Below are 14,085 nucleotides of genomic sequence, written 5' to 3' on the forward strand. Positions count from 1 at the left end.
CATAAAAGTTATGGGGAAACATATGCCATTCACCTAGAATCTCCTTGTCTCTATCGGCCTCCTCTGGACGGCCCACCTGGCGAGGACCCTGGTCTGCTTCCCTGCAGCTCCCGGATGTGTCCTCCACCTTTCCTTGGGTGACGCCCACCTCGGAGGTCTTCAGCTCCTGCTTTATACCCTGCGGTCTCCACTCCACTCCACCAGCTACTCTTGGGAAGGCGCACGGCATCCCGCTTCACCTTCAGTCGGCAAAGTTGAACCGGAACGTGCTGCTCTGTTCCCACAGCTGGTCTTTCCATCTTCTCTTCCCCGCCTGTGTCGGTTCTTAGTGCTTACTGGGGCGTCTAGGCTGTGGCTGTTCTCCCTGCTATTGGCTCCTCCTAAATTCCCGACACTTCTTTTCTGTCTGCAGCCATTTTACCTTAAAATCAAGTCTCTTACCACGTGCTAAGCTCCCTGGCCCATGGGCTTCCTGCATCGCGTCTGCCCAGCCTCCTCTGGTGAGAAGGAGACGCGTAAACCAAGGGCTTCTTCCCAGTGGCTGTGGGACCCCCACGCTCACGTGGCTAAGCTACAGTGACTCATTTTGCCAGGGAACTCTGGGTCCCATTCACCTCCTTTGCAAACCTTCACCCTTTCCTCGTCTCCTCTTCGGGGCAGTGAATGATCTGGAGTCTTCCTTCACAAAGATAAACCTGTCAGAAGGATTCCCTTCCACTTCCTCCAGCAGACATCATTCTGTTTCTTCACTCCTGTTAGCTTGGGATAGTCACGCCTTCTCCCAAGCAAGGCTGGTCCTATCATGGATACGCCCCCAGCCGCTGGGACCTTGCCCGGTGTGTCCTCGTCTTCTTTCATTTTCATCCTTTCCTCTGACTCCTCACTGCTCGTATACAGACGCTCAAATCACAGTTTAAGATAAATACATACAACAACCCTTTGCCGCTTTTGAGCATCCTGTTTTTCTCCTTCATCTAGAACATGTTTGGGGCCTCCTGTGTGCGATTCCTCACCTCCAAATCCTCCTGCAGCCCCCTGCTTTGTTTCTGCCCCCATCACCTCGGTTTCACTGCTCTTGTCACAGTCAAAAATAAGCCATGAGTCTCAATCAACACACACCTTTTCGTGCTTCTAGTAAGTGGCCTCCTGCAGAAGTTCAGTGCATCTGAGACTTCCCGCCTTGTTGAGAGATTATTTTCCCCGGATTTTCACGACTGTCCCTCAGGTCCTTCCTGCCTTGCCGGCCCCTCCGTTGTCTCCTGCCGTCTCACCTTCCTCTTCCTGGCTTCCTTGGGACCTGGTCTTAAGTCATCCGCTCTCTCTATTCACTGTCTCTCTGAGCAATGTTCCTTCTTCCCTGGGTGTGCACAAATATCCAGAAGGTCATCACTTCAAAACTCTCTATTTGGAGCTCATACCTGTCTTGTGAAGCTCTAAGGGGCCAAATACATAAATTCATTTGGACATCTTGCAGACATGTCAAAATTAGTGTGTCCGGATCTATCCCGCCACCACATCCAGTCCAGTCCGGACCCAGGCTCCAACAGGACCTCGTGTCGCTGCTCTTCTCTTGCAGTTCCCACACATCTGCCGGCTCTCACCCATACCAGGCTCTGCCTAAAGGGCCGCTCAGAGGACGGCGATTGTATTGAACCTGCGTTTGAGGAAAGCCACCTTGGCCAAGAGCAGATCTAATCAAGCTTAGACCCCCACTTAGAAAGTCCTTCTCCAGTTTCTCACTGGAGAATAAAATCCTGTTACATGACCCCCGACTGACTGACGTGGGGCTCCTGTGTACCTGCCCGTCCTCACCCACCCCTTCCCCCTGGCGTCGAAGGATTTTTTTCTCCTGTTTTCAGACCTTCGCTTGCACAGTGCCTGCTGCCCAGGACCCCGTCCCCCTGCTCACTGTCTACTATTCCTGTCCGTTTCCCAAGGGGCAGTTGAACACCACTCCTTGTAGGAGGGTTCTCTGAGCCCAGAGAATAAATAAGAACCCATTTTATATCATTTTTACACCACTGGTTATTTTTATAACTTTTTGGCTGTTACTGAGTGTCCTGGTATTCAGAAGTCAGGTATTTTACACTAGTTACTGCATTTATCTCGGCCTCACTTTTGACACTTAAAAGTATTTTGTCTTTTGTTTTCCTGTTTCTTGTGTGTGTGTCTGTATTTTCTGCTTATTTCTTTTTTTTGGTTATTGGTTCTAGTGAGACTGAATTTCCTAACTTATTTATTTTTTTTAATATTTCTGCTCTAATATTCAGTCTTTAGGATGGTTCCAATTACAAGAGCAACCACCCAGTAGATGTGTGTTGAATTGAATTTTAAAAGTGACTTAAAACTTGTCTTTGGACTTCCCTGGTGGCGCAGTGGTTAAGAATCCACGTGCCAATGCAGGGGACACGGGTTCGAGCCCTGGTCTGGGAAGATCCCACATGCCGCGGAGCAGCTAAGCCCGTGCGCCACAACTACTGAGCCTGTACTCTAGAGCCCGTGAGCCACAACTACTGAGCCCATGTGCCACAATTACTGAAGCCCGTGTGCCTAGAGCCCGTGCTCCACAATAAGAGAAGCCACCGCAGTGAGAAGCTGGCACACCGCAAAAAAGAGCAGCCCCCGCTCGCCGCAGCTAGAGAAAGCCTGCGTGCGGCAACGAAGACCCAACGCAACCAAAAATAAATAAATTAAAGAAAAAGAACTTGTCCTCCCCAGCTAACTCATGTTCTCATTAAGGTGATTAAAAAAAAAATTTGAGGTGCAGATTTGAGTAATATGCTTGTAAGCATTTAGCAGTATTAAAGAGAATATAAACTGTCCAGATTTAGCAATCCTATCAGAGTGAAAGCGGAAAAAATACATATATATAATATATATTCTATTATAATATACTATACAACATATGTATATAATATATATTATATATTGTATTATATATAATATATATTATATTTTATGTATATAATTTTAAGCATTGCAAGACTCACTTAAACTATACTAAACTGCATAATCCTATAACAGAAAACTCTCAAAAGTATATGCACATATGCACACACATGTAATATTATATAATTTTTAGAACAGGCATCACAGAGGCACTGTTTTTCTACCCATGAAAGAAAACACGGCTTGGGGCTAAGCCCCGTCTTAACAGCTCTGTAAACAGGCATGTGCACAGTTTTCATGGACTTAGGTTCAATTAGGGCACCGTACTCTTCTTACCACCCACAGTTTTGATGAGGACTGCTCTCAAAGGAAGGAACACAAAAGCACTTTGATTTATCAGTTTTTACCAAATATAAGGGACTGCTATTATTTATTCTCAGTTCTAGAGATATATTGACTCCAGAGAAGTATTATGTGATAAATGACACAGTCTGCAGCTCTCAAATTAGATTTCCCCAACTCTCTGGCCTCCTGTTTCACACTACTCAATTCAAACTGACAAAAGTAAGATTCTCGTGGCACTTGCTTGGCAGGAAGGCGTGCAGATAGTACAGTTTTGATTCAGAGGCAGGAAAAGATAGTAAACAGGTTAATTATCACTTGATCACACTAACGTTATGATACCAGATACTTCCCTGGCTGCAACCCCCTTATGTCTCTGTAACATAGGCTGAAGTTGTGAATCGTGCACTTATTATCAGTAAAGAATAGGTGGATTTGCAGAAGGTTTAATGAAACGCGTGATAGCCATCTTTTTCTCTCCTCAAGTCTGTCTTGTGTCAGTACACAGATTTTTATCTTTCATACTTATTAAAAGCTGAGAATCAATTTAACAGTGGTGACTAATGTGATAGTTGTTTAGAACAGGATCTGTGGAGGGTGAGGTTTTCATTTGATTGTGACTTTAGATATAAAGAAACTAAAATCTCTTTCAATAACTGAATGAAGGAATCTTCACTGTTATGAGGATGCAAAACATAGGATCTTATGATGCATTCAAAGTGTAAATATCTGTGTTACTAAATAGATATAAAGTGTTTTTTAAATAACTCTAAAGTCTAAAGTATTTTTAGATCTTCAGGAACAGACATACTTGGTTTCCCATAGGTTCTATATTTGACATGATGAAGATAGAAGCGCTAATTAGTATTTTTTCTCAGAGTGTTCACAATTCCTTTCTAAAGGAGGAAGTCAGCTTGGTTCCCCGTGCAGTCTTTGGAACTTAACTGACACAAATGACTAAAGTACTGTTGTGAACACTAGTAGTCTGTTATGTTTTTTGTCTTTTAAAGATTTTCCAAGTGCATTCTCTTACGTGGTCTAATTTTTACGAGCATGTGGTATGCAGATCTCAAAAATATAGCTTTATAACTAGCAAACAAATGTTAGAACATTTATTTACAAGAAATAGAAAAATTATTTGACTTACAGAAATTGCCTAAATTGGACATGTATTACATACCACTAATGTTCTCTTTCCAATAATTGATTATGAGGATCTTTGAAATCATTTAAAAAGTTAATTGAAATCAATTGAAACAAGTTAATTTTAAAAATCCAATGTTATACAGATAGCGGACTCAGATCTTACTATAAGCAGCAGAAAAAGTATAAGGACGATTATTACAAAAAAATAAGTGACTCCTGAATTTGAAAATGAAAATCTGTAGGATGAGGGGATTTATTGTCTAGTTTAATAGCTGCAATATAAATAGCTCTTGAATTATTACATTTTTATTTAGTTAGCATGAAATATGGGACTCAACTTTTTTTGCTTTAATGGAATTCACATTCCCTATTGTGTAGAATCAAAGTGATTGATTTATTTCTGTTGCATATTGAAGTTTTTTTTAAATTGTAGAACTCAATTCACACTTACGTTTGATAGTCTACTGTAATGACATATTTTCATAGCTATTAAGTGCTTATTCAGTACAAAGACCATGAAAGCAAATGTTCCACTTTTGAAACATTGTTACAGAGGATGCTTGAGTAACAGATCATAAAGGGTATTTAATGTTTTCGTATACTAACATCACTCTCTCTGTCTGCACAAGTGTTTTAATGCCTGTGGTCCCGCTGACAATCAAATCTTTCACGCCTCCCGAGGCTTCAGCGTTCCTGTCTGAGGAGTCTTGGCCTTTAATTTGTTCCCTCTGGCCCACAGTAATAGCATTAATGAAGCCTCTTGGTAAATAGTAATTGTGTTCATGAGAAAGGACTTTTCGTTTGATTTAGTATTTTTTTATTCCAAAAGAAAGAGTCATTTTCCCCAGGAATGAGTGACAATATATAGTGTGCACCTTCCGATTTGCCAGTATGTATCCATAATTTCACAATCCTGAAGCCCATGTTGCTTTCTGTCATGAAGGAACATGCAGAAATAGCACGATTCCTGTGTTGAATCCTGATATCGTTTCATTCCTTTGAATTTTGAAATTAAACACGTGTATACACATACTTTCATATAATAAAAAATAATTTTAAATATAAAATGTTTTGTATTCTTTGTATGCAATTCAAGTGAATACTGCAACTCAGACATGTATTTGTGCATATATATATATATATATATATATATATATATATAAACCTTTATAATTAAACTTTTTCTTTAGAAGTACTTGTAAATTCACATGCCCTTGTGAGAAATAAAACAGAGAGATCCTGTGGACCCTTAGGAAGTCCCCCCCAGGGGTAACATCTTGCGAAACTAGAGCACAAATCACAGCCAGAATATCGACAATGGTCAGTCAATATGCAGAACATCCATCACCAAAAGGGTCCCTCAGGTTGTCTTTTATAGCCACACCCACTTCCCTCCTGCCATCACCCCATCCTTAAGCCCGGCAACCTCTAATCTGTTCTCCATTTACATAGCTTTGCCATTCCAACAATGTTATCTGAAAGGAATCCTGTAAGGTGTAGTCTCCCTTTTTTCTGCTCAGCGTAGTTCTGTGGAGATTCACTGGGGCTGTTGTGTGTCCCCTCAGTTTATTCCTTTGGGTTGCGGAGGAGTGTTCCATGGACTGGATATACCAGCTTGGTTAGTCATTCACCCACTGAAGGACATCTAGGTTATTTCTAGTTTGGGGCCATTATGAATAAAGCTGCCATAAACATTCATGTACAAGTTTCTGTGTGAACATAAGTTTTCATTTATCTGGGATAAATGCCCAGAAGTGTAATTTCTGGGTTGCATGGCAATTGAATGTTTAGATTTTAATGGCCAAATAATTTAGCAGAGTGGCTGTACCATCTGACATTACCACCAACCGTGCCTAAGTGATTCCTTTTCTCTGCATCCTCACCGTCATTTGATGTTGTCTATATATGTGACACTGTTAGCTGCACTAATAGGTATGTAGTGATATCTCTTTGCATTTCCCTAATGGCTAATGATTTTGAACATCTTTTCGCGTAATTACTTGCCATCTGTACATTCTCTTCAGTGACATGCTTTTTCATGCCTTTTGCCTGTTTTCTGGCTGGGTATTTTCATGTTTTTATTTTGTTTTATTTTTTTTGCATCTTCAGCATTCTCAGTATGTTTTAGATACTAGTCCTTTGTCAGATATGTAGCTTTTAAACTTTTTCTCTTGGTCTTTAGCTTGTCTATTCATCCTATTAACAAAGTCTTTCTTGGAGAAAAGTTTTTTAATTTTGATGAAGTTTATTAATTTTTTCTTTTTATAGAACATGCTCTTGTTGTCATGTCCTTGCCTAGCTTTAAATCCCAAAGATTTTCTCCTGAAAGTTTTTCTAAAAGTAGTATAGTTTTACCTTTTGTATTTAAATGTGATCAACTGTGAAAGAACTTTTGTGTAAGATATGAGACTTGTGTCAAGGCTCTTTCCCCAGCACCGTGTGTTACTTTTGAAGCCCAGGAGAGGGATTTGTGCAATGTGCATTTGAGCAGCCAGCAGCTCTGCTCTTGATCTCGGAAGATCTCAGAAAACTCCGTGTCTCCAGTTCCTGAAACACTTTGTCATTGTCAGGAAGGAGAGGAGGAATGTCGACTGAATTAAGTGGAACTTGGTAGAATTCATACCTACTTTCTTTAATCTGGAGTCTGGGATTGAGTGGAAGCACCCGTTGGATGACTTGAGGTTCCTCTTTTCTGTGTGTTTCCTAAACATTTTCCAGCCACCAAAGCGCTGATGCACACGTGACAGAGTTCTGACAGCCGGTTCAGGTCTATCCTGTCAAATACAGTCAGTGACCCTCCAGGAGGAGATTTCCCAATTCAGTGCTATGATCCAACCCCAAAGAGCAACTTTTCAGAGAAAATGATAACGTGACCACGTGCATAAAGAGTTAATTCAGTTTTCTTAACTCAAGAACATGAGGACTTCATATGCAGGTTAAGATCTGACTGTTAGATATCTCTGCTTCTGATACGGAGCGTACTGGTGTCGCTTTCTATGTTCTTCCATATGCGTGGTAAGCATTCTCTCTGTGGAGGTTAGGTTATGAAAGGGTGTTTTAAGATAATAAATGGACACTAAGCAAACATTACTTCTATCAACTAATAACGCAGTTGATAGATGTACTTTTAAATGATGTTTTAAAAACATGCAGGGGCTTCCCTGGTGACGCAGTAGTTAAGAATCCACTGCCAATTCAGGGGACACGGATTCGAGCCCTGGTCCGGGAAGATCCCACATGCCGCTGAGCAACTAAGCCCGAGTGCCACAACTACTGAGCCCGAGTGCCACAACTACTGAAGCCCGTGCACCTAGAGCCCATGCTTCACAACAAGAGAAGCCACCGCGATGAGAAGCCCGCACACTGCAACAAAGAGTAGCCCCCGCTCGCTGCAACCAGAGAAAGCCCGCGTGCAGCAAGGAAGGCCCAACACAGCCAAAACTAAACAAATTAATTAATTAATTAAAAAAATAAAAAACATGCAAGGAGGACTTGACACATTTAATAGGACATATCCCAAATGCACAATTTTTTAGAATAGAAAAAGAACACAACTTTGCATATTATTTTAATATGTATATATTCCATAAAGTCTCCATTGTCAAAAATGACTTTATCCCACTGGAAATAAATTTGTGTCCATTGCAATTCTTATGATACAATGGTTCTCCACCACCATTTCTGCCTCTTGCAAACAAAAACGTCAGGTCCGTGGCTCTGATGCTAAGCGGGGCACAGGTTCGGATCGCTTGAGCCCATCGAAATGGTTCTGGATTCAGGGACAAGGAGTAGCGATGTCCCTTAGATGCCACTGGGCCTGTGGAAGGTTCTTTATGACTTGAAAGAGTCCAGGGAACCCCTGGGGAAATTGAAACACACAATATCCATCACCTCAGGAATAGTATCTTCTTTTTCTAAGGTGATAGAGGGATAAGACTGATGCAACTAAAAATAGTGTTTTCCTTTTTATGGCAATAAACTGGAATGATTCAGTCACCAAAATCCCATTTGAAGAGAAAAACGTTTAAGAGAAAATTGAGTGTAAGAAACATGTGGCACATAAAAGAAAACAATCATAAAAAGGAAATGAGTGCATGCCTCATCCATAACTTTGTATGACCCTGAAGGTGAAAAAGCAATTTCTGACCCCAAAGAAATGTCTTTGGTTGGGGGCTTTCATATTAGTCTCCAAATAAGCTTTATTGCCTTTACCAGAAAACATCTTTACACAATTTGTAACTAGGGGAAAGTAAAATGGCATTTATTTCAAAGACCCATCCAGTGTATTTCCCACTGCATTGTTTAAAATGGTTTTGTCTTCCCCTAAAGTCGTCTTATTGTTTTTGTATTTTTAATCCAATCTAAATTACCCTAAGAACTTTTAATTTTTATTTTATAACTTTTTAATGTCATGCTCTATTATTTTATTTTTTTTTTTTTTCTGTGGTACTTGGGCCTCTCACTGCTGCGGCCTCCCCCGCTGCAGAGCACAGGCTCCGGACGCGCAAGCTCAGTGGCCGTGGCTCACAGGCCCAGCCGCTCCGCGGCACGTGGGATCCTCCCGGACCGGGGCACGAACCCGCATCCCCTGCATCGGCAGAGGCAGACTCTCAACCGCTGCGCCACCAGGGAAGCCCCATGCTCTATTATTATTATTACAGATATGCCAAATGAAAATTTGCTTTAGAAGTCGAAACTTCTTTCAAAACTGAATTAAACCTCATACCATTAAAGGACATATAACCCTTAGTACAAGCCTGTGTTTTATATACTGATATTCTGTGGATCTTTATTTGGAAGGGCTTGAAGAAATTTGTTGAGAAAAACATGCTCTATGATAACATACATTTAGAATACACTGTATTAAACTTTTTTTATTTTTATTTTTTTAGTTTCTTTACTGTAGGGCTTCTCTGAGCCTTTAATCCCTGATGTACAACGGGGATCTACAAGAGGGAGTTGGAGTATACAGTATTTGCCCATCTTGTTTGACCAAACACCTTTAATAACCTATAGAAAAGTGTTCTACAGAACACTTGTTTTTGCAAGGCTCATATGTCTGTTGAAATTCTTATTCATGTACAAAATCTGGGCATCTTTGTGTAAAGCTTCTTTATTGAGTAATGTGTGTTTTTGCTTTTAATGAATATTGAATAAAAATTCAGAAAGAGAAGTAATAAAACATATCTTTGTTTTAAAAATTGCAATGAGACTTATCTATGATCTCCTTGGCTTTTCGTCTAAAGGTTTATTTTAAAATTATTTTAATACTACATACTTATTTATCATATAAATATTGCTGTGGGTGTTTACTAAGAATACCACTGTTTAATAATAGACAACTGTTTTAATACTATGTATTTATTTTTTCATTATTTTAATGCTATATTAAATTAATTCTCACTTGGAAATGAATATGTAAACATCGATGTACCCACTTGCTTGAGGAAAGAATTAAGTTTCTTTGGGGGATGTGAAATTCAGTCCAATGGACAAGATTGTAAATGTGCAATAGGATTTGCTTATGTTTTTTTCTGGAGTCTAGAGAAATCTCAGCAAAGGTAGAGCACAGGTAGAGCTTAGATGCTTTAATTACTCAAATAGTAAACTCAAGATCGTTTGTAAAATACTAGTTCAGGGGAAGCAGCATTTTGTTGCCTCGGTGATGCCCATGATGGGCTATGATTCTGGTGATTGAATACTATAATTGCTGTTCTATATTATAAAAATTTGTGGCTTATAGGTGTGACACTTCTGAGTTTCTAGCTAGAAGCTTTGTGTCCTTGGGTCCATTCTGCATTCTACTGCTGTCCTGGTCTTCTTTTGGGGAAATGTGCTTGCTTTCTAAAAGAATCTTCCTCAGTGACTCTGATATGGCCTTTCCTGCTCTCTTCCCATTGAAAAAACTACACAGGAGCCCAAATGCTTCCTTTCTTTTTGATATCTACTGAGACTTCTGCTTCCAAGTAAAATTCCCCTACTCAGAACACTAATAATAATAATAATAACAAGGATGACAGGTATGGTAAGCCAGCCATCATGCTGTGGGATTAAGACAGAACTGAAATATCTGCAGTGTCCAGTATTACAGTAAAGTATGTTCTCTGAAAACACATCCACTGAAAATATGTCAAAGGTGTTGGATACAATTACTTTTAGCCTTTTAAAATGTATCACTGAAACTGCAAGAATATGAGGAATCCTGAGAGTCACCAGAATAATGTGAAATGTAGAACGGTCATGAAGTTCAGAAGTTGGCTTTGCCCTGGGAGCACCTGTCAATTGGTCCCTGGTGACACTGAGCTTCCATTTTGAGAGTCTGTGGGCTGAAAGAGTAGGAAACAAGGTCTAAGATCTTTCCAATATTGGAAATGTAATTGGAGACCCTCATGTACTGCTAGAAGTCCAAAGCGGGGGGTCCTACTCTTACTATACGGGAGAATAGATAGATGGTAGAAATAGATAGATAATAGATAGATAGATTATAGATAGGTAATAGATAGGTGATAGATAGATAACAGATAATAGATGATAGACACATGATAGATGATAGTTAATAGATAATAGATAGATAGGAGAGAGGCAGACAAATATGGATATAGATATAGATATAGATATAGAAACAGACAGAGATATAGACAACTCATAACCACAGGCAGGTTTCAAACTAGCTTATAGATAAATACATGCCATTTCTGTGTCCAAAATGCCTCAACAGAGATTTTTTTTTTTTTAAAGAGGAAGAAGGCTTCTCACGTTCCAGGCACATGGTAAAGTCAAATGAGAATCCCCTCTGGATAAACACACCTTCAAAAGAATTATTGCAAGTGAAGTTCCAAAAACAGAAAAGCAAATTCAAAACTCAGAGGCACCTTAAATTCCATGAGATATTGGAATTATTATCAGATCAGACTGTAAGAGTTTGAAAAATAAAAGAGAATAAAAATATGAGTAGGGAACAATATACTGTATAAATGGCCAAAGATATCTGAACAAAGTGCTAACTAACAAAAGCACAATGAAAGAAAGTTTAAAACTCAACAACATGATAAAATAATAAATTTGATGCAGATGGAGAGAAGATTGTGATAGGAAGATAGTCTAAAAAATTACCCAGAAGATGGAACAAAGATTAAAAAATGATTTAAAAATGAAAAGTTGAGACACAGAGGATAGAGACATTTGTCAAATTTTAATTCAGAAGAGAGGAACAGAGATAACAGGAGAGAACTGATACTTGACATGGTAGTGGCTTAATCCTCAGATTCAAAACTTCAAATGATTCCAAGCAGGGTTAATAAAAGGCGGTTCATACATAGAAATAACATTGCAAAACTTTTATTTCCTTAGAAATAAAGAAAATTCATACATAGACATCATATTGTGAAATGTTAGGACATCAAAGACAGAAAGATGATCTTAAAGTAGTTTCAGACTGTGAGATTAAGTAGGAAAACTGGAAGGCAGAAGAAGTGGGATAATTTCTTAACAGTATTGAGGGGAAAACAAGGGCAACAACAACTATCCTAAACTATAAACTAGGTAAAAATATTCTTTAGGATTAAAGGAGAATTTAAAATATCTTTAAAGAACTAAAGGTGTTTGGGGACAAAACAGTTTAAGAGAGTTTAGTTCATCTTAGCTGGTTGTGAAATGGGAAGGCACTGACCAAAGGGAATTTATCCTGTTTTGTTTTCCTCGAGGTTCCTTGAGATTGGAATTCTTAAATTATTTAAATTGTGGCATGTATTTTCATTAAAATATTGTCAGTGAGATGATCGAAGGGGAATGTGTGTGTATGTGCATAGAAATCCTTAATATATTCCATAATTGGTTGAATTTTCAGGAAGATTTTGCTAGAATCTGTTCAAAGGACGCATAATCAAGATGCATGCTGTTGAATGTATTCTTGAGGGAAAAAAAGTTTCTTTTCTTACGTTCACATGTGGACAAGTGATTCATTAACGCGGATCAAGAGCGCTTCGGCCCACAAGGGCTCTACATCTATAAAGAGTGCAGGGATAGTGTTTCCAGTCATTGATGTGATGTCGTCCCTTCTTTCTAGCATCCATCGCGTCCACCTGCAACGACCCAGGTATACCTCAAAATGGCACCCGCTATGGGGACAGCAGAGAGCCGGGAGATACCGTCACCTTCCAGTGTGACCCTGGGTACCAGCTCCAAGGACAAGCTAAAATCACTTGTGTGCAGCTGAATAACCGATTTTTTTGGCAACCAGACCCTCCTACATGCATAGGTATTGTGCAACAGAAAATAGAAATTTTATATATGGGAAGGAGTGCATGTTATCATTAAAATTGCTCTGTGAATGTATTATTCTTCAGAAGTATTTCTCAAGAGTTCCTTACATGCCCTCTGGTTCCCCGAGATTATATTGAAATTTTATTACAAACCTTTAAACTTTATTTTATTAGTTGAGGTAAAGGAAGTAGTTTACTTAAATTATGGTAATTGACATTTATCTAACATTTCCTATCCTTAAGAAATCTCATAAAAATATGGATCAATCAAATTACTGTAATTTAAAATTCTGTGTGGCTGAAAATTCATAACTCTACCATTGTCGTTCTCATTTTTAATATCGAAACATGCCCTTAAGCAAAACCTACTCAATAAGAAGTGTGTTCTCTTTTTTAGAAGATTTTTCTGTAATAGCAGTACATTTTTAATAGAATCCTAAAAACTAGAAATTACATTGTTTATGTCAGTATAAAGATAAAAGGAGAGACTTCTTTCTAAAATTTACTAGAATTTTATAATTTGGCCTTATTAAAGAGAAAACAATCTGCATGCAGACTTTAGTTTGAATAACCAATATATCCAAGATAGTCTATCACAAATATGGTTTTAGGGCAAGACATATTTATATATAAAATAGTAATTACATGTAGATTGTCCCTTCACTCAATTAAATATTTTACCATAAATACCTCTGTATGGTATCCCATTTTAATTTTTAAAGGAAACTTAATTTTAATGAGCTGTCACAGTATAACTTGTACTTCCGTATAATCTGTTTGAAAAATATAAAATTGAATTAATCTGCAATGAGAGGAAGTGATAATGAAGTGATATGCACATAGTTAATGGGCCATTTTGCATCAGGTGACCTTGAGGGAATTTTGTGATTTAAAATGATTTTTATTGTCATAAGGGATTCTCAGTGGTCCTGTGGAGCTCTAATAATATGCAACTCTTAACTTATTACAGAGTGCTTGCAGGATTCTGAAGACAGATGAGAATTGCTAGCTCTTCTTATTGGCATGTTCAGCCCTGTCAGAGAGCTACCGTATTTATGCAGTGTTCTGTGCTGCACGTACATTTCGTGACTTCTGTGAGCACAGTCGTATTTTACCTCAAGCTTAGTCCTCAGGAGATGTGCCAGATTTCTACGTGTTCCTTTTTGAAAGTGGAGTAATTACCTATAAATACAACCATCATTTTAAACCATTCTTCTATTTTTAAATCAGGAGAGGCACTTTTTTTTTTCCAGTTTGTATGAATTTAAGCTTATGGAGGAGTACATTAAAAAGCAATACAACCGCCAGTCAATCTCTTGAAGGGAGTTTCTTGTTTGACAGTCATATAAACCATTCATTGTAAAATTTGACCACCTTTCCAAATAATCTATAGTTTTGGGGGATCATCTCTTAGTTACCTAATTTTAATCAGCAACTAGATAAACCA

At 38.7% G+C, this 14,085-nt stretch overlaps 1 protein-coding gene across 4 annotated transcripts in view; it reads left to right on the top strand.

Moving 5' to 3' along the window:
• Positions 1-14,085, top strand: part of CSMD1 (CUB and Sushi multiple domains 1) — a 1,661,506-nt gene that overhangs the window by 1,444,751 nt on the left and 202,670 nt on the right. For all 4 annotated transcript variants that reach the window (XM_067022449.1, XM_067022447.1, XM_067022448.1 and 1 more), the window contains exon 27: positions 12,443-12,634. In XM_067022449.1, coding sequence (XP_066878550.1) covers positions 12,443-12,634 — 192 coding nt within the window. The remainder of the gene's footprint in view (positions 1-12,442; positions 12,635-14,085) is intronic.

The sequence above is a fragment of the Kogia breviceps genome, chromosome 20 (genome assembly GCF_026419965.1).
Source record: "Kogia breviceps isolate mKogBre1 chromosome 20, mKogBre1 haplotype 1, whole genome shotgun sequence".
Classification (NCBI taxonomy): Eukaryota; Metazoa; Chordata; class Mammalia; order Artiodactyla; family Physeteridae; genus Kogia; species Kogia breviceps.